This window comes from Prionailurus bengalensis, chromosome E2, assembly GCF_016509475.1.
Source record: "Prionailurus bengalensis isolate Pbe53 chromosome E2, Fcat_Pben_1.1_paternal_pri, whole genome shotgun sequence".
In the NCBI taxonomy this organism is placed as follows: Eukaryota; Metazoa; Chordata; class Mammalia; order Carnivora; family Felidae; genus Prionailurus; species Prionailurus bengalensis.
The window spans coordinates 17,238,214-17,263,796 of NC_057352.1; the positions used below are offsets into that span (position 1 = coordinate 17,238,214).

Genomic DNA, 25,583 nt, shown 5'->3' on the forward strand with positions numbered 1-25,583 from the left:
TATGAAATTTATTGTCAAATTGGTTTCCATACAACACCCAGTGCTCATCCCAAAAGGTGCCCTCCTCAATACCCATCACCCACCCTCCCCTCCCTCCCACCCCCCATCAACCCTCAGTTTGTTCTCAGTTTTTAACAGTCTCTTATGCTTTGGCTCTCTCCCACTCTAACCTCTTTTTTTTTTTCCTTCCCCTCCCCCATGGGTTTCTGTTAAGTTTCTCAAGATCCACATAAGAGTGAAACCATATGGTATCTGTCTTTCTCTGTATGGCTTATTTCACTTAGCATCACACTCTCCAGTTCCATCCACGTTGCTACAAAAGGCCATATTTCATTCTTTACATTGCCACATAGTATTCCATTGTTGGTGGGAATGCAAATTGGTGCAGCCGCTCTGGAAAGCAGTATGGAGGTTCCTCAGAAAATTAAAAGTAGACCTACCCTATGACCCAGCAATAGCACTGCTAGGAATTTACCCAAGGGATACAGGAGTACTGATGCATAGGGGCACTTGTACCCCAATGTTTATAGCAGCACTCTCAACAATAGCCAAATTGTGGAAAGAGCCTAAATGTCCATCAACTGATGAATGGATAAAGAAATTGTGTAATCTTCAAAAAAAATTTTTTTTAACATTTATTTTTGAGAGACAGAAAGAGACAGAGCATGAGCAGGGGAGGGGCAGAGAGAGACAGGGAGACACAGAATCCAAAGCAGGCTCCAGGCTCTGAGCTGTCAGCACAGAGCCCGACGCGGGGCTTGAACCCACAAACTGCGAGATTGTGACCTGAGTTGAAGTCAGATGCTTAACCAACTGAGCCACCCAGGCGCCCTGTTCTGTAATCTTTTTAAAGTTTATTTATTGGGGCACATGGATGGCTCAGTTGGTTGGGCGTTAAAACAATAAGCATTAAAAAAATATAACTAATCAATTAATTAAAGTTTATTTACTTTGAGAGAGAGAGAGAGTGAGCACGAGGAGGGGAGGGCAGAGAAAGAGGGAGAGAAAGAGAATCCCAAGAAGTATCCATGCTGTCAGTGCATAGCCCAACTTGGGACTTGAACTCACAAACCACGAGATCATGACCTGAGCCAAAATCAAGAGTCACACTTTTGACTGACTGAGCTACCCAGGTATCCCTAATATTTGTGTAACTTTAGGAAAAAATAATTTTTTAGAAAAAGTTGCCAGCATCATATATACTACAGAAGTGACATGCAATTGCCTTTATGCCTTTATTGTAAACTTTGTCATTTTTTAAAAAGATTTGTCCTATTAAGTATCTTAAAAATGGAGAGGAAAGTGCTGTGGTACCAGCAAGAACTTTGGAGATGTTAAATCTTGTTGCCAGGGCTATGGGGATACCCATCTTTTTTTTTTTTTTTTTTTTAACAGGAAAAGGAATAAAACTTAATGACACAAAATTTGTGGGATTTTTTTGTTTGTTTTTGTTTTGTTTTTTGAGGGAGAGAGAGTCTGAGAGAGAGTCAGGGAGGGGCAGAGGGACAGGAACAGAGAATCTTAAGCAGGCTCCACACTGGGCTCTATCTCACTGTTGTGAGATCATGACCTGAGCCGAAATCAAGAGTCGGACGCTTAACCAGACTAAACCACCCAGGTGTCCCATGACACAAACTTTGAATTTATGTTTTTTAAGGTTCAATCTCTTTGTTCCTTACTACTAATATGGCATTATTAACATATATATGTAAAGAGAGTTAACATCTTAGGAAAGTAGACTATTTTAAAGCACTGACTCATCTTTTTATACAGTCAGAAATCAACCCATATTTATTTCAAGGTCTTTTGTTACTTGTTTTATATGTTTTTTCAGGAGTGTGATCTTCATTTGTTTTTTTTCCTCTGTGAGATTTATGCTCATTTACTAGATTTAGTGGAAAAGATGTTTTGATGCTAATTTATTAGAACTCATGAAAAATGCATTTTCTCTTTTGTTGTTTTTCCTTATCTTTGTTATACTTTATATTCCTTAGGGATTATATATTCCTAAAACATTTATTGAATGATTACTGGGTCCCACGCTTAGTTCTGAATGCTTCTCATTTTTTGTCTCCTTTAGTTCTTACGTCAACCTGTTGAGGAAAATGACACTTTACAGATGAGGAAACTGAGACTCAAATTTGGCTATTGTTGAGGTCACACAATTAGTAAATTTTGAAGCCAGTAAATTTTGATGTCAGACTCTACAGCCTCACTCTTAACCAGGAAAAATGTCTAAATCGAGCTCTACTTTGAGAGCCTAGTACTTTGAAAATTTTTTCCAGTTAGGTATGTGTTAATTAGATATCTATTCTGCTTTTCTGCTTCTGTTATCATGCTTGGCATCTGTAGGTTGACTACATGGGTTTGGGGCTCTGCTTTGGGATGCAGGTCAACTGGTCTTGCCAGATCACTAAAGTACATGAACGAAGTCAAGTGAAGAGCTTGCCCCAGGAAACTGCTGCCCTTTCACCTGAATGAATACATGAGGAGCAGACTTGAGGCTACCCAACAGCTCAAGTTGAGGCTGTGAATTGTCTTTTCACTTTCTTGATGATGGCCTTGAAAGCACAAAATTTTTATATTTATCTAACGTCCGTTTTTTCCCCCTTTTGTTGCTTATGCTTTTGGTGTCATATCTAAAAATCCATTGCCTAATTCAAGATTACAATTAACACCCATTAACATTGTCATAATATCTCTATTTTTATTTCAGCTCCTTTAATTCTTTTTCATTTGTGCCTTTGGTTTTACTTTGTATCGTGTATACAATACATTGAGTATAGTGTTTAGATTAAATCTTCATTCTCCATCTCCATATTTGTCATCATCTTACAAAATTGAGTATAGTTTTTGGATTAGATCCATTCTCCATCCTCCATATTTGTCATCCTCTTTCAACATTTTCATCTCTTTGTTATTTTACTCTGCATCCTAGGAGAGCTTCTTAGTTCTCATGTCCATGGTCACATTGACAGCTCTGTCCTTTATACCCTCCAATATCTATTAAAAAATATTTTCCATCTCCTGGGTATTTTAATTCTGTAGTTGAATCTCTGTTATGTTGGCATTCCTTGATCTTGCCCATTTCCTTTTTCATCTCATCCCTGTTTTACGTTTCAGCCAGATCTCTCCTTCAGCATAGAGCTTCCCTCCTCTCTCCAAACACACCTCCCTGTATTCACCAACCTGGAAGCTCCTACACCTATGTTTTCTTCTAAAAATTGTATAGTTTTAACGCTTAGCTTTAGCTCTTTGATTCACTTGGAGTTAATTTTTGTACCTGGTATGAGGTAGGGATTCAACTTCACTGTGTTGCATTTAGATAATCTGGTTGCTCCAGCACACGTGTTGAAAAGACTATTCTTTTCCCCAGTGAATTGTCTTGGCACCTTTGCCTAAAATCACTAAAATGTGAGGGTTCATTTCTGAAATCTCTGCTTTATTCACATTGATCTCATATGTCTATACTTATGCTAGTACCGTAACTGTCTTGATTATTGTAGCTTTGTATTATGTTTGAAATTGGGAAGTGTTGAGTCCTCCAGGTTTGTTTGTTTTTTTTCTTTTTCATGATTGTTTTGACTGTTCTGTGTCCCTTGCATTTTTATAAGAATTTTATTAGGATCACCTTCGCCATTTCTGTAAAAAAAAAAAAAAAAAAAAAAGGCAACTGGTATTTTGATAGGGACTCCATTGAATTTGTAGATCAGTTTGAGGTGTATTGTCATCTAATATTGTTTTACAATCCATGCACATGGGGTGTTTTTCTTTTTTTTAGGTCTTTAAAATGTCTTTCAATAATATTTTATAATTTTCAGAATGTAAGTTTGACAACTATTTGTTAAATTTGTCCTTAAGTATTTTATTCTTTTTGATGCTATTGTAAATGGGATTGTTTTCTTAATTTTATTTTTTGTTTATTTATTATTTTGAGACAAAGGGAGAGAGTGCAAGCACATGAGCAGTGGAGGGGCAGAGAGAGAGAGAGGGAAAGAGAGGGAGAGAGGGAGAATCCCAAGCAGGCTCCCCACTGTCAGCATGAATTCCAATACGGGACTCGAAATGACAAAGCATGAAATCACAACCTGAGCCGAGATCAAGAGTCAGACACTTAATTGACTGGACCACTCAGATGCCCCTTTATTTCATTTTTGGATATTCTCTACAAGTGTCTAGAAATACAGGTGAGGTTTTTGTGTTGATCTTATATCCTGCAAACTTGCTGAGTTGTTTATTGGTTCTAATAGAATTGTAGTGGATTCCTTAGATTTTCTATATACAAAATTATGCCATATGAAAATAGTTTTATTTTTTCCATCTAATCTGGATGCCTTTTATTTCGTTTTCTTGCCTGATTACTCTGTCTAAAACATTCATCACAATGTTGAATAAAAGTGTACATCCTTGTCTTGCTCCTGACCTTAACAGGAAAGCATTTAGTCTATTACCATTTATTATGTTAGCTGTAGATTTTCTGTAGATGCTTTATATAGCATTGAGGAAGTTTCCATTTTTTGCTAGTTTGTTGAGTGTTTTTATCATGAAAAGATGTTGGAGGTTTTTTTTTTTTAATGTTTATTTATTTTTGAGAGAGAGAGCACAAGCAGGGGAGGAGCAGAGAGAGAGAGAGAGAGAGAGAGAGACAGAATCTGAAGCAGACTCCTGGCTCTGAACTATCAGCACAGAGCCCAATGCAGGGCTCAAACCCATGAACTATGAGATAGTGACCTGAGACGAAGTCCGATACTCACTGGACTGAGCCACCCAAGTGCCCCCAAATTTTGGGTTTTGTTAAGTGCTTTTTCTGCATCTGTTGGGATGATCATGTGGTTTTTGTTCTTTATTCCGTTGATACCATGTATTTCATTAATTGACTTTCAGGTGTTAAACCAATATTGCATTCCTGGGATAAATCCTTCATAATCATTTTTATATATTTTTGTCTGTTTTTTAAAAAAAAATTATGTTTATTTATTTTTGAGAGAGAGAGAGAGCATGAGCAGGAAGGGACAGAGAGAGAGGGAGACAGAGAGTCCGAAGCAGGCTCCAGGCTTTGAGCTGTCAGCACAGAGCCCGATGTAGGGCTCAAACCCACGAACTGTGAGATCATGACCTGAGCCAAAGTCGGACACTTAACTGACTGAGCCACCCAGTCACCTCTATTTGTTTTTAAAGAGCAGTTTTTGGTTCATAGCAAAGTTGTAAGTATAGAGATTTCCCATATACTCCTTGTCCCCATGCATGCACAGCCTGCATGACAGAATATTATCAATATTCTCCACCAGAATGGTTGGTACATTTATTACAATTTGTGGACCTATATTCCCCAAACCTATAGTTTACATTGGGGTTCACTCTTGATTTTGTGCAGTTGATGGAATTAGACAAGTTTATAATGGCATGTACTCATCATTATAGTATCATACAGAGTATTTTCACTGATTTAAAAATCCTCTGTTTTCTATTCATTGCTCCTCTCTCCTCCACCAGCTGCTGGCAATCAATGATCTTTTTACTGTCTCCATAGTAGTTTTGCCTGTTTCAGAACATCACATAGTTAGAATCATACAGTATATAGCCTTTTCAGATCAGCTTCCTTCACTTAGTAATATGCATTATAAGGTTCCTCCCTGTCTTTTCATGGCTTGATAGCTCATTTCTTTTTAGTGCTGAATAATATTCCATTATCTGAATATACCACTGTTTATTTATCCATTCACCTACTAAAGGACATTTTGGTTTCTTTTAAGTTTGGTAATTCTGAATAAAGCTGCTATAAACATCTGTGTTCCCGGGGGGCCTAGGTGGCTCAGTTGGTTAAGCATCCAACTCTTGATCTTAGCTCAGGTCTGACAGTGTCTACCCTTTTTTTTTTTTTTTAATTGTTTAATCCATTTACTACTAATGTTAACACTAAAATTGTTGGATTTATGTTTTCTATGTTCGTGTCTTTTTTGTTTCTCCTTTACTGCTTATTTTTTCCCTTAAGTAAATGTTTTCTACTATAAAATTTTAACTTTTTAAATTATTTTTGACTATATTTTTCTCTGTGCTTGTTCTAGGGCCTATCATATACATTTTAACTTACAAGAATCTTCAAGTTTATGCTAAATTCCAGTAAGATATAGAGACATTACTCTAGCTCTATTCTCTCTTCTGTTTTTTGTATTATTATTGTTACGTGTATTACATCCATGTTACAAACCCAATGCATTTCATATTATATCTTTTTTTTAAATGTTTATTTATTTTAAGAGAAAGAGAGTGAGCAGGGTAGGGGCAGAGAGAGAGAGAATCCCAAGTCCATGCTGTCATGCTGTCAGCACAGAGCCTGACACAGAACTCAATCCCATGAACTGTGAGATCATGACCTGAGCTGAAATTAAGAGTTGGATCCTACCCAGGTGTCCCATTCTAGTTTTCATCATTTGTTCATATGGGTTGGAGTTCCCAACGGTTGTCATTTGCCTTACTCCAGTATAACTTTGCTTTCAAGATTTTCTCTTTGTCTCTGGCCTTCAGCATTTTTGCTATGATTTATCTGGATGTGTGTGTGTATGTGTATGTTTTTACTTGGAGCTCATTTAGTTTCTTGGATTCATAGAGTATTTTTCATCAAATTTGGATAGTGTTCAGCTATTTCTTGGCATGTTTTTTAATACCTTTATCTTTTTCTTTTCCTTTTAGTACTTTTACCATGTGTATATTGGTATACTTGATGTATATATTTGATAGTGTACTTGATGTCCCACATTTCTCTGAGGTTCCATTTATTTTTCTTCATACTTTCTCCTGTTTGGTCCTCAGATTGTGTAATCTTGTTTTAGTCTACAAGTTTGCTAATTCTTCATTTTGCCAATTCAGATCTTCTAAGCTTGTCTAGTGAATTCCTCACTTCGGTTATTGTACTTTTTAATTTCAGAATTTGGCTCCTTTTATAACTCTGTCTCTTTATTCATCTGTTTCTGATGAGACATTCTCACTGTACTATCCTTTTTTTTTTTTTTAAGTTTTTGTTTTAATCACCTGGTACTCATGACAAGTGCACTCCTTAATTCCCATCACCCATTTTACCCATCCTCTACCTACCTTCCCTCTGGTAACCATCAGTTTGTTCTCTATAGTTAAGAGTCTATTTCTTGGTTTGCACTCTTTCTGTTTTTTCTCTTTGCTCATATTATTCCTTAAATTCCACATATGACTGAAATCATACGGTATTCGTCTTTCTCTGACTGAATTATCTCACTTAGCATTATACTTTCTAGACCATCCATGTTGTGGCAAGATTTCATTCTTTTTTATAACTAAATTACATTCCAGCATACACACACACACACACACACACGTATATATGCATGCGTGTGTGTGTGTATACATGCTGCCATGTCTTGGCTATCATAAACAATGCTGCAATAAACATAGGGGTGCATGTATCTCTTTGCTTTTTGTTTTGTTTTTTTGTTTATTTTTAAGTAGGCTTCACACCCAGTGCAGAGACCAGTGCGGGGCTGAAACTCATGACCCTGAGATCAAGACCTGAGCTGAGATCAAGACTCAAATGCTTAACTGACTAAGCCACTCGGGTGCCCCAGAGGTGCATGTATCCCTTTGAATTAGCATTTTTGTGTTCTTTGGGTAAATACCCAATTGTTTAATTGATGGATTGTAGGACAGTTTGATTTTTAACTTTTTGAGGAACTTCCATACTGTTTTCCAGAGTGGCCACACCAGTTTGCATTCCCACTAATAGTGTAAGAGGGTTCTCCTATCTCTACATCCTCACCAACACCAGTGGTTTCTTGTGTTGTTGATTTTAGCCATTTTGACAAGTGTGTGGTGATCTTTCTTTGTAGTCTTTTCATTGTAGTCTCCTGCCCATTTTTTAATTGGATTATTTGGTTTTGGGGTATTGAGTTTTGTTTTTTATATATTTTAGATACTAACCCTTTATCAGATATGTCATTTGCAAATATATTTTCACATTCCATGGGTTGCCTTTTAGTTCTGTTGATAGTTTCCTTTGCTGTACAGAAGCTTTTTATGTGGCTGTAGTCCCAATACTTTTATTTTTGCTTTTTTTTTTTTTGGAGGTGTAGGTGAATTTTTCTTGGGCAGTTGTCAACTTAAACAGCAACAAATGAAAATTGAAGGAAACTTCTTGTTGTCACAGCTAGACAAGTCCTCCATCATATATGATAAGGGAGGCATTTCAATTTGTGACCCCGAGCACAGAAATGTCAAATACTAATCTAATACTAATACTTCTGGATTGTCTAATCTAATACTTCTGGATTCCTACCGAAAACAAGTACATTAAGAGCGTGGAAAAGTTGCTTACTGAAAGGAAACCCCTGAAGGAGAGTAAGGGAGGGAAAGTAGAAATTAAGTTATGTAGAACACTTATAAAGTGTAATGAACTACATTTTCTTTTTTTTTTTTTAAAGTATATTTCTTTTGAGAGAGACAGAGACAGTAAGAGTGGGAGAGGAGCAGAGAGAGGGAGAAAGAAAGAACCTCAGGCAGGCTCTGCACTGTCAGTTCAGAGCCTGACGTAGGGCTCAAATTCACGATCCATGAAATCATTACCTGAGTGGAAACCAAGAATCGGATGCTTAACTGACTGAGCCACCCAGGCGCCCAGCATCTTCATATCTTCATAGTAATATAAAACACAGTCACTTGCAGAACTGGTTCGGATTACTTAAATACCAAATACATTTTTAGTCCTCTACATAAGTGTTTGAATGTTATCAATGTTTATATGAAATGAACCTATTAATACTTTTCTACAGCAGTAACTGCACAGCAAGAACACCAAGACAAACACAATCAAGGAATGGAGTTTTCCCAAAGCTGCAGTGTGAAAAGACTATAAAACAGTTGATTCCATACACATGAATGGGTTTCTTTGCTGTAGGAAATCCAAATAGAATAAGGAATGGAGATGAGTAAAAAGGTTTCTTGTAGGGAAGAAGGATGACACCTTATATGCTTTTAGTTTTCTGCCCCTTCTGCCATATCACATTCTTCTACTACACTGTCTGATGTCCATAAGGTTAGGTTGTCTCTATTAACATGCCTCAACTACATGATGAGGGTGTTGTCTCTGTGTGAATCTTCATTCAGTGTATCAAGTTCTGCAGTGTCCTCAAGCAGTTTTAGCCAGTGTGCAGGAAAGGTCTGGGTTAGTAAATATCTCATAGTAAAATACAGAAAAGTTAAGAGCCAGCCCAAGGTGGATTGGGTATAGGCTGCATCTCTTTCTTGCTTATATCTAAAGGCTCTTGGTAAGCTCCTTGGGAATTATCGATCATTTGTTTTCAATAAACACCATATGCAACTTCAGCAAGATACCTGAAGTAATCTCCCTTCATTTTCTGATAGGAGACCTTACTTTTTATAATTAGTTGCATAGGCTGTTAAATAGTTATCCAACAATTCTAGCACCATGGTGCAGATGGACCTTAGTTTAGACTCCACTTTCTCCCAGTAGTCCTTAATCAACTGCAACTTCTTGTCTGAGGTGTCAGTTTTCTGGTCACTGCTCCAGATGACCCTCCACATGGACCTGCAGCCCTGACCATGTTCTCATAGGACACTGAGAGCAGGTTGTGTTCCTTGTTGCACAGCTCAGCACCCTGCTCAGTCATGGCCTTCATGCAGATGGCTATGTCACTGTAGTGTTTGGCCTGCCCAGCCCAGCTTCACCTTCTGGATGATTTACAACTTCTCCATGGGGGTCAGGAGAGGAGAGTAAGGGCAAGTACCAACGAGATCAACAGGAGGTATGGGGAGGGCCTTCATATCTCCACCGCTGGGGCACAAGTCTATTTTTGTTTTTGTTTCCTTTGCCTCAGGGACCTGTAGAGAAAAAAATTGCTACAGCTGATATCAGAGAAATTAGTGCCCGTGCTGTCTTTTAAGATTTTATGTTTTCAGGTCTCCCATTTAGATCTTTAATCCATTCTTTTTTTTTTTAATGTTTTATTTATTTTTGAGAGAGAGAGAGAAAGCTAAGGAGGGGCACAGAGAGAGGAAGACACAGAATCTGAAGCAGGCTTCAGGATCTGAGCTGTCAGCACAGAGCCTGACGTGGGACTCGAACTCACGAACCGTGAGATCGTGACCTGAGCCGAAGCCAGACACTTAACTGACTGAGCCACCCAGGTGCCCAATCTTTAATCCATTCTGAATTTATTTTTCTACATAATGTAAAAAACTGTTCCATTTTTGTTCTTTTGATGTTGCTGTCCAGTTTTCCCAGAACCATTCATTGAGGAGACTATCTTTTTCCCATTGGATATTCTTTCCTGCTTTGTCACCAAGATTAATTGACCATATAAATGTAGGTTTATTTCTAGATTTTCTATTCTGTTCTATTGATCTATGCTTGTTTTTGTGCCATACCATATTGTTTTGACTTCTATAGCTTTGTAATATAACTTGAAGGCTGGAATTGTAATACCTCCAGCTTTTCTTCTTTTCTTTTTTCTTTGTTTTTATTTATTTTTTAATTTTTTAAAGTGTATTCAGTTAGAGCGTGTGTGTGCAAGTGGGGGAGGGGCAGAGAGAGAAGGGTAGAGAGAATCCCAAGCAGGCTCCACACCCTCAGCTCAAAGCCTGACGTGGGGCTTGAACCCACAGACCGTGAGATCATGACCTGAGCCAAAGTCAGATACAACTGAGCCACCCAGGTGCCCGTTTGTAAGTTTTTATTTAAGTAATCTCTACACCCAGCGTGGGGCTTGAACCCATGATGCCCCCAAGATCAAGAGTTGCATGCTCTTATGACTGAGCCAAGTAAGCATCCCTGCTTTTCTTTCTCAAGATTGCTTTTGACTATTCAGGGTCTCTTGTGGTTCCATACAAATTTTAGGATTGTTTGGTCTAGTTATGTGAAAAATGCTGAGGGGTAGTTTGATAGGGATTGGATTAAACGTGTATGATGCTTTGGGTAGAATAGACATTTATGTTTTATATTTATTGTTTTTTAACAATCTCTACACCCAATGTGGGGCTTGAATTCATGACCCCAAGATCAAGAGTCATAAGCTGTTTGGACTGTGCCAGCCAGGTGCCTGGGTAGCATAGACATTTGAACAGTATTTGTTCTTCCTGTCCATTAGCATGGAATGTCTTTGCATTTCTTTTGTCATTTTCATTTTCTTTCATTTGTATTTTATAGTTTTCAGAGTGCAGATCTTTTATCTTTTGGTTAGATTTATTCCTAGTATTTTATTATTTTTTGTGCAATTGTAAATGGGATTGTTTTCTTAATTTATCTTTTTGCTACTTCATTACTGACGTATAGAAATGCAAGATTTCTATAGATTGATTTTGTATCCTGTGACTTTACTGAATTCATTGATCAGATCTAGCAATTTTTTTGTACAGTCTTTCAGGTTTTGTATATAGTATCACATCATCTGCAAATAGTGCAAATTTTACTTTTTCCATACCGATTTGGATGCCTTTTATTTCCTTTTGTTGTCTGATTGTTGTGGCTTGGACTTCCAGGACCATGTTGAATAAAAGTGGTGAGAGTGGATAACCTTGTCTTGTTCCTAACCTTAGGGGAAATGTTCTCAATTTTTCCCTATTGAAGATGATATTAGCTGTGGATTTTTTGTATATGGACTTTACTATGTTAAGGTATGTTCCCTCTAAACCCACTTTGTTGAAGGTTTGTATCATAAATGGGTGTTGTACTTTGTCAAGTGTTTTTTCTGCTCTAGTGAAATGATCATATGTTTCTTATCCTTCCTCTTATTGATGTGATGTATGACATTGATTGATTTGAGAATTTTGAACCACAGTTGCATCCCAGGAATAAATCCCACTTGATCATGATAAATTATTTTTTTAATGACGATTTTTGTATCTATGTTCATCAAAGATATTGGCTTGTAGTTCTCAGTTTTTCTGGTGTCTTTATCTGGTTTTGATATCAGGGTCATGCTGGCCCCATAGAATGAATTTGGAAATTTTCCTTTCTCTTCTAGTTTTTAGAATAGTTTGAGAAGAATAGGTATTAATTCTCCTTTAAATGTTTGCTAGAATTCACCTTTGAAGTCATGTGGTCCTGCACTTTTGTTTGTTGGGAGTTTTTTGATTACTGATTCAACTTCATTGATGGTAATTGGTCTGTTCAAATTTTCTATTTCTTCCTGTTTCAGCTTTGGTAGGTTATACATTTCTAGGGATTTATCCATCTCTTCTAGGTTATTCAATTTGTCGGCATATAGTTTTTCATAATATTCTCTTATAATTGTATTTCTATGGTGTTTGTTGTTATTTATCCTCTCTTGTTTGTGATTTTACTTATTTGGATCCTTTCTCTTTTTTTTTCTGTTAAATCTGGCTAGCGGTTTATTAATTTTACTGATTTTTTGCAAAGAACTAGCTCTTGGGTTCACTGATATGTTCTGGTTTTTTTAGTATCTATATCATTTATTTCTGCTCTAATCTTTATAATTTCCTTCCTTCTGCTGGTTTAGGTTTTATTTGTTGTTCTTTTGGTAGACCCTTTAAGTGTAAGTTTAGACTGTTTCAGATTTTTCTTGCTTCTTGAAGTAGGCCTTTACTGCTATAAACTTCTTTCTTAGAAGCCACTTTTGCTGCATCCCAAAAGTTTTGAACCATTGTGTTTGTATTTTCATTTGTTTTCATGTGCTTTTTAATTTTTCTTTTATTTCCTGGTTGACCCATTCATTGTTTAGTAGCATGTTATTTGACTTCCATGTATTTGTGGTCTTTCCAGATTTTTTTCTTGTGGTAGACTTCTAGTTTCATAGCATTGTGGTCAGAAAAGATGGATGGTATGACTTTGATCTTTTTGAATCTTTTTGAGGATTGTTTTGTGTCCTAATATGTGATCTATTTGGAGAGTATTTCATATGCAGTTGGAAAGAATGTGTAGGGGTGCCTGGGTGGCTCAGCTGGTTAAGCGTTTGACTCTTGGTTTTGGCCTAGGTCATTATCTCATGGTTCATGAGTTTGAGCCCTACATCAGGCTTTACACTGACAGTGCAGAACCTACGTGGGATTCTCTTTCTCTCCCTCTCTCTGCCCCTCCCACATCTCTTTCTCTCAAAATAAATAAATAAACCTTTTTTAAAAAAGAAAAGAATGTGTATTCTGGTGTTTTTAGAAAGGAATGTTCTGAATATATCTGTTAAATCCATCTGGTCCAATGTGTCATGCAGAACCATTGCTTCCTTGTTGATTTTCTGTGTAGATGATCTGTCCATTCATGTAAGTGGGGTGTTAGAGTCCCCTATTATTATTGTATTATTATCAATTAGTACCTTTATATTTGTTATTAACTGTTTTATGTCTGGGTGCTCCCATGTTGGCTGCATAAATATTTACAATTGTTATATCTTCTTGTTGGATTGTCCCCTTTATTGTTATATAGTATCCTTTTTTGTCTTTTATTACAGTCTTTGTTTTAAAGTCTAGTTTTTGCATTATAAGTATCACTACTCTGGTTTTCTTTTGACATCCATTTGCATGATAAATATTTTTCCATCCCCTTATTTCCAATCTGCAAGTGTCTTTAGGTCTAAAATGAGTCTCTGGGCATCTGGTTGGCTCAGTCAATTAAGTGTCTGATTTCAACTCAGGTCATGATCTCACAGTTCATGGGTTCAAGCCCTGCATCAGGCTCTATGCTGACAGCTCAGAACCTGGAGCCTGCTTCAGATTCTGTGTCTTCCTCTCTCTCTGCTCCTTCCCCGCTTGTGCTCTCTCTCTCTCTCAAAAATAAATATTAAGAAATAAATGAATCTCTTATAGGTAGCATATAGATGGGTCTTGTTTTTTTGTTTTTTTTTTTTTAAATCCATTCTGTCACCTTGTGTCTTTTGATTGGAGCATTTAGTCCATTTACATTCAAAGTAATTATTGAAAGATATGTATGTACTGACATTTTATCCCTTGTTTTGTGGTTGTTTCTGAAGATTTTCTCTGGTGGTTTCTTGTCTTTCATGGTTTGCTGGGGTTTTTTACTGATATATTAGGTTTTCTTTTTTCTTTACATATTGTTTACATATTTATTAGTGGTTTTTGATTTGTGGTTACCATTAGATTTGTATATAATGTCTTCTGCATGTAGCAGTCTGTATTACATTGAAGGTCATTTAAGTTTGAATTCATTCTTTATTCCTCACCTTCCCATGTTTTAGATATATGGTAGTCATATTTTACAAACTTTTATTTTGTGAGTTCCTTGACTAATTTTTTATAGAAACATTCACTTTTACTGCTTCTATGTTTCCTATCTTCATATTGTCATTTTTGGTCTTTCCTTTCTACTCAGAGTCCCCTTTAATATTTATTTCTTCCAGGGCTTGTTTAGGAGTCATGAATTCCTTTAGTTTTTGTTTGTCTGGGAAACTCTATCTCTCCTATTCTGAATGATAGCTTTTCTGGATAGAGTATTCTTGGCTGCATCCATTCAACACTTTGAATATGTCATGCCACTCCTTTCTGGCTTGGAAAGTTTCTACTGAAAAATCTACTGATAGCTTTATGGGGTTTCCTTTCTATTTAACTATCTTCTTTTGTCTTGCTGCTTTTAATATTTTTTCTTTCTTACTATATTTTGCCAATATGATTACAATGTGTGTTGGTGTGGATCTGCTTTTGTTGATTTTGTTGGAGGTTCCCTTACCTCCTGAATCTGGATCTCTGTTTCCTTCCCCACATTAGAAAAGTTTTCACCTATTGTTTCTTTAAATAAATTCTCTGCCCCCTTTCCTCTCTCTTCTTCTTCTGGGACTTGTATGATACAAGTGTTACTAAGTTTGATGGGGTCACTGCATTCCCTAAATGTGTTCTCAGTTTGCTTAATTCTTTTTTTCCTCTTTTGTTCAGCTTGATTACTTTCCATTATTCTATCTTCTAGGTCATCAATTTGTTCCTCTGCATTATCCAGCCTGCTGTTCATCCCACCAAGTGTGTTTCTCATTTTGTTTACTGAGCCCTTTATGTCTGCTCTATTATTCCTTATCTCTGTATTAATAGTCTCACTGATGGTCTTCACTCCTGGTCAGATCCAGTGAGTATTGCTATGATCATTGCTTTAAATTCTCCATCAGGCATGTTACTTATATCTGTTTGCTTAGATCTCCAGCCATGGCCTTGTCCTGTTCTTTCATTTGGGACAAATTTCCTCTTCTCTTCTCTTCTCTTCTCTTCTCTTCTCTTCTCTTCTCTTCTCTTCTCTTCTTTTCTCTTCTTCTCTTCTCTCAAGTCTCTGTGCCTGTTGCTGTGTGGTAGAAGGGTCAACTACATCTCTTGTTCTTGAGGGTAATGGCTTTATGAAGAAGAGGTCCTGTAGTGCCCTGCTATATAGAGTCCCCTGTTTCCTGACGCCTGTTGCTTCTGGGAGTATCTCCAATGTGTGCTGCTTAGCTCTGCTGTTGTGTCCAAGCTGCTTTATCTTTCAGGCAAGTTGTCTGCAGAGGCTTTCTTTGCCTGTTATGGGCAGCGTTTGGGCCCTGGCCTGAATGTGGTGCATTTTAACTGGGTGTGCTCTGGTCTGTTTGTGAAATGAGACCTGTTGCCACTGCCATGGGAACCAAGGCCTCATAGTACTTCCAGGTCAGGAAATACAGTGTTGGCAGGGATTTGAGCTGGTCTTCTGTGGGGGAAAGACCTCCCAAACTGGGACTGAGGCAAGTGTAACTGGGAGGGGCATTTCTTCTGGAACAACAAAGGGAAAACTTGGTGTACACAAGTTAGGTATTGAGTGTGGGCACTCTAACAGTTTCTGCAGGTGGCCCTGTGCTTATGCTGATGGGTGCTGGAGGGAGATGGTGTCAGCTAGTTCCTTTGTTCCCAGGTGGGTCTCTCCATGAACACTGCCTTTCTGTGACACACTCCAAGATGAGCAACTAACCTCCCCACTGTGTGCCCCAGGCACTCTTCAAATCGCTATTTCCACACCGTATGTCAGTGGGATGTTTGCCCTGCCTTTTCTCCAAGAATAGCTCCAATGTCCTCCAAGCTCTCGCAGGGCCAAGCTCAGAAACCTTTAAAAGTCTAGGCTTTGGGGCGCCTGGGTGGCTCAGTTGGTTGTGTGTCCGATTTCAGCTCAGGTCATAATCTTATGGTTCATGTGTTTGGGCACCGCATCGGGCTCTGTGCTGACAGCTGGGAGCCTGGAGCTTGCTTCGGATTCTGTGTGTCCCTCTCTCTCTGCCCCTCCCCCACTCATTCTCTCTCTCTCTCTCTCTCTCTCTCTCTCTCTCTCTCTCTCTCTCTCTCATTCTCTTTCTCTCTCAAAAATAAATAAACATTAAAAAATAAAAGTATAGGCTTCAAGCCCTGTGGTTGCAAGAACTCATGAAATTTGGGCCCTTTAACTTCCCAAGCCAATTGCTGTGGGTGATTCATTTTCCCCATGTGCTCCCCTGTGTGCTAGTCTTGTCTCTCTCCCTTCTCCATTACTGTAGTGCCCTCCCCACTGCAGGGGGGGTATAATCTGTTGCTCTCCCATACATGGGGCTTGAATTTACAACCCTTAGATCAAGAGTTGCATGCTCTACTGACTGAGCCAGCCAGGCGCCCCTCCTTATTTTTTAAATGAATAATAATAGTAGCCACTACATAGTAGCCTTATAAGGGGAATTTAAAAGTTAATATAGCTAAAGAAGTTATTATAGTACCTGGCAAATAATAACTACTCAATAGTTGACAGCGATGATAATGTTGATGGTAGTAATGATCATAGATCATAGAGACAGTTTCTTAGAAACATCACAATCTAGCCTTTGGTGATTTTATTTTCTATTTCCCATTTTGTCTATCTCATTTGTACTATTTCTTGAATAAATTTTCCCAAATGTGGGATATATGTGCTTTTTGTTCTCAGAGTCTTTGCAGATAAATTATTTTTCCTTATTTCCTTATTTGAATTTTGAAGTTTTTAAATAAGGAGGAAGAGTTAGATATATGTAATCAAGTAACATTCTTTTCCAGAAATTTGTCATTTGTTTCTTGGCTTCTTTTACATCACAGTCATGGTTTTAATTCTCATCCGCTGATTGTAAATAAAACAAACAAGAAACAGGGTCGCCTTGGTGGGTCAGTTAGTTAAGCATCCGACTTCGGCTCAGGTCATGATCTCACAGTTCATGAGTTCAGGCCCCACATTGGGCTCCCTGCTGTCAGCACAGAACCCACTTTGGATCCTCACTCTCCCTCTATCTCTGCCCCTCCCCACTCATGCACATGCTCTCTCTCTCTTCCTCTAAACATAAATAAACTTTTTTTAAAAACAATAAAACAAGAAACACAAACCTGAGTCCCTTTGATGCTTAACTGTTGATTCTGTCCTTGGCCCTTTACCCACTATGTATGTTCTCTACGTTCTCTACAACTATTCCTATCCTTCAGCCATGGATTCAGCTCTCAATTTTAGGTTGATGGCTAATTCTCATGTTTTGTCATACCTCTAACTGCATAGTAGATCTTTCCATCTGGAAGTTCTATAGACATTTCAAATTTTGCACCTTCAAATTTTCATACCTCTGCTCATCCCTCCTGCCTTATTTCTCTTCTGTCCCCACTTTCTCCATGTTCCTTTTCTCACTAGATCACACAATCACTTGGACAGGTTCTAAGATAGTTACCTGTAAGTCATGTGTAATTCTTTCAATTCTGTCACAGATTCAGTACAAATCTGTGACCACCATCTTCAGTTTCATGCATAATAGATAACGAATGCTTAAGTTTACTGACTCAATAATTAACACCTTACAGGATATTTCTACTGTGGGTTTTTTTTCCCCTCACAGTGTCATACAAAATTAGGTAAATATGAAGCCTTAAGATACAGTTTGTAATGAACTCTGATCCCTGGATACTAGCTACATGAGTTCTTACATATTTTGACCACTGCATCTAATTTTGATGACTTCATATTAATTAGGATTGTGCGTTTACAGCAAACAGTGACGTTTAAGGATGTGGCTGTGGACCTCACCCAGGAGGAATGGCAGCAGCTGAAACCTGCTCAGAGGAACTTGTACCGGGATGTGATGCTAGAGAACTACAGCAACCTAGTCACAGTAGGTAAGGGTAGCTTTGCAATTTTACATAGAATTCCTTCCCATTTTTGAAATGTATGAAACTTTTAACTTGCCTTTTCTTCACATGATTGTATGTATTCATCTGCAGGGTGAAGCCTAATTACTTTGTCTCACTGTGGAAATTCCTTTCTCCTTATCCTTCACAGACCCTCAAGCCCCTAAGACTCAGCCCAAGGTGTGGATAGTTGTCTCCAGCATTAACATGCAAGTCCTTTGCTATTTCCTGTAATAGGTTATCAAGTCACCAAACCAGATGTGATCTTCAAGTTGGAACAGGAAGAGGAGCCATGGGTGATAGAAGAAGAAATGCTTGGGAGGCACTGTCCAGGTGAGTAAGCAAAAAAGCAGCTCTGAATGAGAAAGCCACACAACAATTGTTCATGGGGTTGACACCATTTCACATTTTCCAAGATTTTTTTTTCTTTAAGTGTATTTATTCTGAGGGGGGGAGAGAGAGGGTGAGAGAATCCCAAGCAGGCTCCACACTGACAGTGCATAGCTTGATGCAGGGCTCTAACTCATGAATCATGATATCATGACTTAGCTGAAGTCAGACATTTAACCAACTGAGCCACCCAGGTGCCCCCCTTTGGCTAATTTTATACATTTCCTGCTCCAGATGTTGAAATAGCAATTTCTCTAGAAATGCCTGCTTCCTTTAGTGGGAAATGATTTGGAGACCAAAATCCGGGCACAGTGCTTGCTCATTGCTTCTAGAGCTGGACAAAGCCAGGAAAAATACACTTTTTAGATGGAAAAAAATGTATGTGTTCATACTGATACATCCAATTCAAATTAAGGAGTATAGGGTTGTTACTTACCTTTTTCGTTTTGTTTTTGTATCTTTTATACTGAAAATATTGGCTCCTTATTGCATTAAAATTTTATTTGCTTAATCCATATATATTTCTCAACCTTGGCACTGCTGACATTTTGGCTAGATAATTCTTTGCTGTGGGGGACTATCCTATACATTGTAGGATGTTTATGTAGGGTGTAGAATGTTTAGCACCCTCTGTGGCCCTCTACTTATTAGGTGCTAGGAGCACCAATCCCCTTTCTCACCACTCCCCCAGTCATGACAGCCAAAAATGTCTCCAGACCTTCCAGATACTGCCAAATGTCTCTTGAGGCCCCAAACTGATCTAATATATATATATATGTATGTGTGTGTGTATATATATATATATATACACATACATATATGTATATATGTGTATATATATATATAACAATATATATTGCATATTGCATATTACATATATTACATATTATATATATATGTATATATATATATATATAGTATATATACAATATATATTAACAATAATACCATTATTACTAATGATTAAAAGACTACTAAATGTAGTTTAAGACTTCTTTGGTTGTATTTTTTTCTCATTTATGATATAGTCAAACTACTGTGTTTAATTTTTTTTTTTTTTCAACGTTTATTTATTTTTGGGACAGAGAGAGACAGAGCATGAACGGGGGAGGGGCAGAGAGAGAGGGAGACACAGAATCGGAAACAGGCTCCAGGCTCTGAGCCACCAGCCCAGAGCCCGACGCGGGGCCCGAACTCACGGACCGCGAGATCGTGATCTGGCTGAAGTCGGATGCTTAACCGACTGCGCCACCCAGGCGCCCCCAAACTACTGTGTTTAAAAAGTCACTTTAAAGGGACTAAGTGGCCCTAACTTGATATGTAGGTTTACTTGTTTCCATTTGTTTTCAATTTTTAAGAGTTATTTTTTTCCTCTTTTTTTAGATTTAATTTTTTTTAATTATGTAAAAATTTACATGATTCCAGTGTCAAAGCTATAAAACAAATCAGAGATGTCATACTTCTTTTTATTCAGGATATATAAGTGAAAAGAAATCAATGTGCAGAACAGCATTTAGAATATGCTACTTTTTTTATAAAAAAGAGTGGCAGAGGCACGTGTGTTAGATATGTGTTACATGTATGTATGTGTATATACATATATGTTTAGTATATGTATAAATTAAAAGAATATAGGAATAACCTCAAAACTAATAAAAATGCTTACCTGTCAGGCAAGGGAGGAATCAGTGTTTCAGGGATAGGGTGGAATCTAGTCTTTTCTGAATATGCTGCTATTTGGTAATTTCCAATTATTATCAACTTGATATTAATGAAAGATGAGGTGTAGTACCCTTGCACCACCACTACCACTTCCCCTTTCCTTTTTCTCTGGACATAGATATATCACAATTTTTGGCTAACTTGATTTTCACTGCTTACTTTGTTCTTTTAGGTGATATATTGTTACTACTGAGCCAAGAAATGACTATTAATTACATATCCTTATATAAATTGCTGTCATTCCTAGGGTTACTATTTGCCCAATTTTTCTGTTTGCTTTGTTTTCTATGTATTTTCTATATATTTTTTTTCTATATATTATATATATGTTTTAATGAGACTCTCAAATCCTTGTTTAAGTAGGGAATCAATCAGTGTCATTAGTTTTTCTTATTTTGATGCATCAAAGGATAAAAAGGAAATTCCAAAAATTCTTGTAGCTAACAAATTTTTGATGCTTTTTGAGTAGGAGACTGTTGGATTAGAACCTAGGAGTTTTTTGTGGAGTTCCAAATGGCAATTGTAGAATTCCAGTTGTGTGGGTCTTTTATTTTTAATCTTCTCATCTGCTACCTGGAGGTAGATGCCAGCATTCATGAGGGACAAGCAACAGAAAAGGACTGGAGGGGCGCCTAGGTGTCTCAGTCATTAAAGTGTCTGACTTCAGCTCATCAGGTCATGATCTCATGGTTCGTGGGTTTGAGCCCCATGTCAGGCTTTGTGCTGACAGCTCAGAGGCTGGAGCTTGCTTCAGATTCTGTGTCTCCCTCTTTCTCTGCCCCTGCCCTGCTTGTGCTCTCTCAAAAATAAATAAACTTTATTTTATATATATATATGCCTATATATATGTATAATTATATATATATGCATATATATGCATATATATGCATATATGTATAATTATATATATGCATATATATGCATATATATGTATAATTAATTTAAATCATATTCAGAACCCTATATGCAAGTGTTTCTAGGAAATGTAGTTCTAACTCACCCTCTGCAGGACGGAGAAACATAGTACGAGGTTGGAAAGATGTTACTTAAGTAAATCCATAATACTTGCCTCAGGGAGTGTAATTGCTCCCTGAGACTTTAAGTTAATCCTCTTCAGGCATCGTATCTCTGCTTTATGAGTACCTGAATCCTTTAATTTGTTCTCTTTTCCAGTGCTTTGTGGCCAAACTACTTTGTTACCTGACTTTTACATCTTAGTAGTACTTTAACTTCTTAGCCCTGCTATTAGTTATCAGTTCCCTATATGCCTTTCATTTCCATTCTTTTGTTGAAATCTCTTTTTACCTTCTTTATACTCGTTTTTTTTTTTCCTTGTGGATTTGACCTTTAATTCTTTTACTGTCATTTTGATAGATTTTTAGGGAGAAGGGAGAAATAAACATATATATTCAATCCACTGTGTTTAACCACAAGTTTTACTTTCATCCTCTGGTCATTTTGACTCCCTATCCAGTCATTTATATATTCACCCTTTCATCTTAATTATTCTGTTCATGTTACTGATTTCTGCATTATATAAGCACACTTTTAAAATCAATCAAAGCTATTTAGGCCTATCAGTGTCAGTTTTCTCTCCATAATATTTTCTATCGGAGTTAACCCCTTAAAACTTAAAAACTAGGGACATTTGTACTTTGGATTTCTTTCATATTGGGAGACTAGAGTCAATATCAAAGACCAACTCTGTAGTAGCAAATTTCTGAAATGTTATTAATAGTATAAAGCAGAAAAATTCAAAAGTAATAATTTTTGGTCCTCCATTTTAGAAGTTTGGGAAGTTGATGAACAACAGATCAAGAAGCAACAGGAAGCACTTGTGAGGAAAGTCACATCCATCTCCAAGAAAACTCTGATTAAGGAAAATGTCATTGAATGTAAAAAAGTTACAAAAATATTTCCTTTGAACTCAGATATTATTACTTCAAGACCAAACTTCTATGAATGTGACTCATTTGATAAAGATTTGGAACATAATTTAGACTTACTTAGTTATGATAAGGACTGTATAAGAGAGGAAAATTATGAATATAATAAATACAGGAAGCCATTTTACTCTTGCTCATCCCATGTTCTAACCCCCTTTAAGTGTAATCAGTGTGGACAAGACTTCAATCATAGATTTGACCTCATCAGACATGAGAGAATTCATGCTGGAGAGAAACCCTACGAGTGTAAGGAATGTGGAAAAGCCTTCAGCAGGAAGGAAAATCTTATTACACATCAAAAAATTCATACTGGGGAGAAACCATATAAATGTAATGAATGTGGAAAAGCTTTCATTCAGATGTCAAACCTTATTAGACACCAGAGAATTCATACAGGGGAGAAACCTTATGCATGTAAGGATTGTTGGAAGGCCTTCAGTCAGAAATCAAATCTCATTGAACACGAGAGAATTCATACTGGAGAAAAGCCCTATGAATGTAAAGAATGCGGAAAATCCTTCAGCCAGAAGCAAAATCTTATTGAACACGAGAAAATTCATACTGGGGAGAAACCTTATGCATGTAATGAATGTGGTAGAGCCTTTTCTCGAATGTCATCTGTTACTCTACACATGAGAAGTCACACAGGGGAAAAACCCTATAAATGTAATAAATGTGGAAAAGCCTTCTCTCAATGTTCAGTGTTTATTATACATATGAGAAGTCATACAGGTGAGAAACCCTATGTATGTAGTGAATGTGGGAAAGCATTCTCTCAAAGTTCATCCCTTACTGTACATATGAGAAATCATACAGCTGAGAAACCCTATGAATGTAACGAGTGTGGAAAAGCCTTCAGCAGGAAAGAAAATCTCATTACACATCAGAAAATTCACACTGGAGAGAAACCGTATGAATGTAATGAATGTGGGAAAGCTTTTATTCAGATGTCAAACCTCATTAGACACCAGAGAATTCATACTGGTGAGAAACCTTATGCATGTGCAGTATGTGGGAAAGCCTTTAGTCAGAAATCAAATCTCACTGAACATGAGAAAATTCATACTGGAGAAAAACCTTATCATTGTAATCAATGTGGAAAAGCTTTCAGTCAGAGACAAAATCTCCTCGAACATGAAAAAATTCACACTGGAGAGAAACCATTTAAATGTAATGAATGTGGTAAAGCCTTCTCTCGAATCTCATCCCTTACTCTTCATGTGAGAAGTCATACAGGAGAGAAACCTTATGAATGTAATAAATGTGGAAAAGCCTTCTCTCAATGCTCATTACTTATTATACATATGAGAAGTCATACTGGTGAGAAACCCTTTGAATGTAATGAATGTGGGAAAGCATTCTCTCAAAGAGCATCCCTTTCTATACATAAGAGAGGTCATACAGGTGAGAAACGCTGAGTGTACTAAATGAGGGAAGGCCTTTTCTTAAATTCAACTCATGCTTTACTTAACTTTTGAAATACATTGGTGTAAACTCAAAACAACCAAGATCTTTATGGAAAAATTATAAAACTTTATTGGAGGGCATAAGACTTGAATAAATAGAAATACCATGTATAGAGATGGAAAAACTCAATATCATAAAAATGTCAGTTCTCCAAAATGAATCTATTGACCTAATATAGTACCAAACATCTAACAAGAATTTTCTAGGGTCTTTACAAAATGATTCTAAAATTCATGTGAAATGGAAGTCCCTGGATTGCTGAGATGATTTTGAATAAGAACAGCAAGATCCCATCTTCTACCATATATTACACAAAAGTTATGGTCATTAAATAGTGTGTGGTATCAGAGCATGAATACATAAGCAGATTTTACAGAATAGAATGCCTAGGAATACGTCAATGAATATATGCAAACCTGGTGTATATTATACATAACAATGACATCATGAATCAATAGAGAAATGACAGCCAATAAAATTTGTTGGAGTATTTGGTTCTCCATATTGGGGAAAATAAAACTACATGCAATCTTACAATATATAAAGAAAACAGAATTCCAAAGGATTTGAACACTGGAATGTGAAAAGCCAAACTGAAATTCTTGGGAGGAAATACAGAATGTTGTCTATGGTTTTGAGGCAGCGAATCATTTTTTTAAAAGGCAAAAGGACCCTGCAGTTCCATTTCTGTATATTCATCATAAAGAAACAAATATGCGTAAATATATATATATATATATATATACTAAATTATGGATGAGGTAATGGATAAATAAAATGTGATATAGTCAAATAATGGAATAGTATACAGCAGTTAAAAGCAATAGACTAGATCTGTATTTTGTAACATGGATAGTTATGTAAAACAATGTTGAGTGGAAAAAAATCAAAATCCTCAAATGAAACATTGTGTAATGACATTCATATAAATTGGAATTAAATCATAAAGAACAGAACTATGTTTTTATTATTATTGAAATATGTATGTATGTAAAATGGACTAGAAGGGTACATACCAAATTATTATTAGTACTTTCTCTGGCAGGGTATTGATCAAAGGGGACTTTTAGCTTTATTTGTAATTTTTACGCCTTAATAAAGATCGAGAGCATATAAATCTTAAAAATTAATGATTCGCAGTGGCAATATGGATGGCTTGTCTTAATGGTGTTTTTGTAGTTATTTCTCAGACCTTATGGCTTGGGGGAAGCCTGTGCCCATAGAAAAAAATGTTAGGATGGATCCATATGCCCTATCAGACACTGAGCTATTTTATCAAAAATATTTCCAGAAAATTAGTAATTGGAAGTGATAGTCCTATTTACTATACAATATGAAATTAGCATACTTTATCAATCTTATGGTTTTTTTTACATTTTAACATTTCTAAAATTGTGATTCATTTTTTTACCAATTATGTTTTAGATTTATTTATTAAAATTTTGAAAATCAGATGGGAGTATGATAAATCAAGTATGATTTTATTTACTATTTTAGGGCACTATGGTCTACTAATGATTCCTTCTCTCAATATATCTTGCATTATTTGGCAACAGGTTTGTTGGATTCATAGCTAACTAATTAGTAATATATTTAGAGTCAATATGGAGAAAATAACATTTTCCTGAGAATTGACTCTGTGACCAGTTTTCTTGCCCTGTAGGTTTCCATAAAACCAGGACGAACATTAATATCATAGGTAATCATTACAACATTTTGGAATGAGAAAGCCTTTTATTTTCTTGAGATGGCCATAAACAATTATGTAACATTGCTTCACTCTTAACCTACAGATTATTTTATTCCTTTCATAACCCTTGATTTATATGACCTATCTTATTTTGGTTGGAAATGGTAGCGGTCTAGACCTTGAACAGTAAAAACATAGTTCCTATAAAAGGATTTCATTCTCTATAATCTATAATAATATATGAACCACCCCTTAAGGTAAATGTTTTGTTA

General features: G+C 36.7%; 1 protein-coding gene and 1 pseudogene across 7 annotated transcripts in view; one reads left to right on the plus strand and one right to left on the minus strand.

Moving 5' to 3' along the window:
• The window catches only part of ZNF568 (zinc finger protein 568), an 80,447-nt gene that overhangs the window by 11,250 nt on the left and 43,614 nt on the right, over nucleotides 1-25,583 (plus strand). For 5 of the 7 annotated variants that reach the window (XM_043600626.1, XM_043600628.1, XM_043600627.1 and 2 more), the window contains 3 exons: nucleotides 17,958-18,084; nucleotides 18,334-18,429; nucleotides 21,996-24,751. In XM_043600626.1, coding sequence (XP_043456561.1) covers nucleotides 17,958-18,084; nucleotides 18,334-18,429; nucleotides 21,996-23,572 — 1,800 coding nt within the window. In that variant the 3' untranslated portion in view covers nucleotides 23,573-24,751. Of the gene's footprint in view, nucleotides 1-3,947; nucleotides 4,188-17,957; nucleotides 18,085-18,333; nucleotides 18,430-21,995; nucleotides 24,752-25,583 lie in introns of those variants that run through there. The other 2 variants (XM_043600630.1, XM_043600632.1) reach the window with 2 other exon arrangements.
• On the minus strand, nucleotides 8,601-9,738 carry LOC122495034 (annotated as a pseudogene).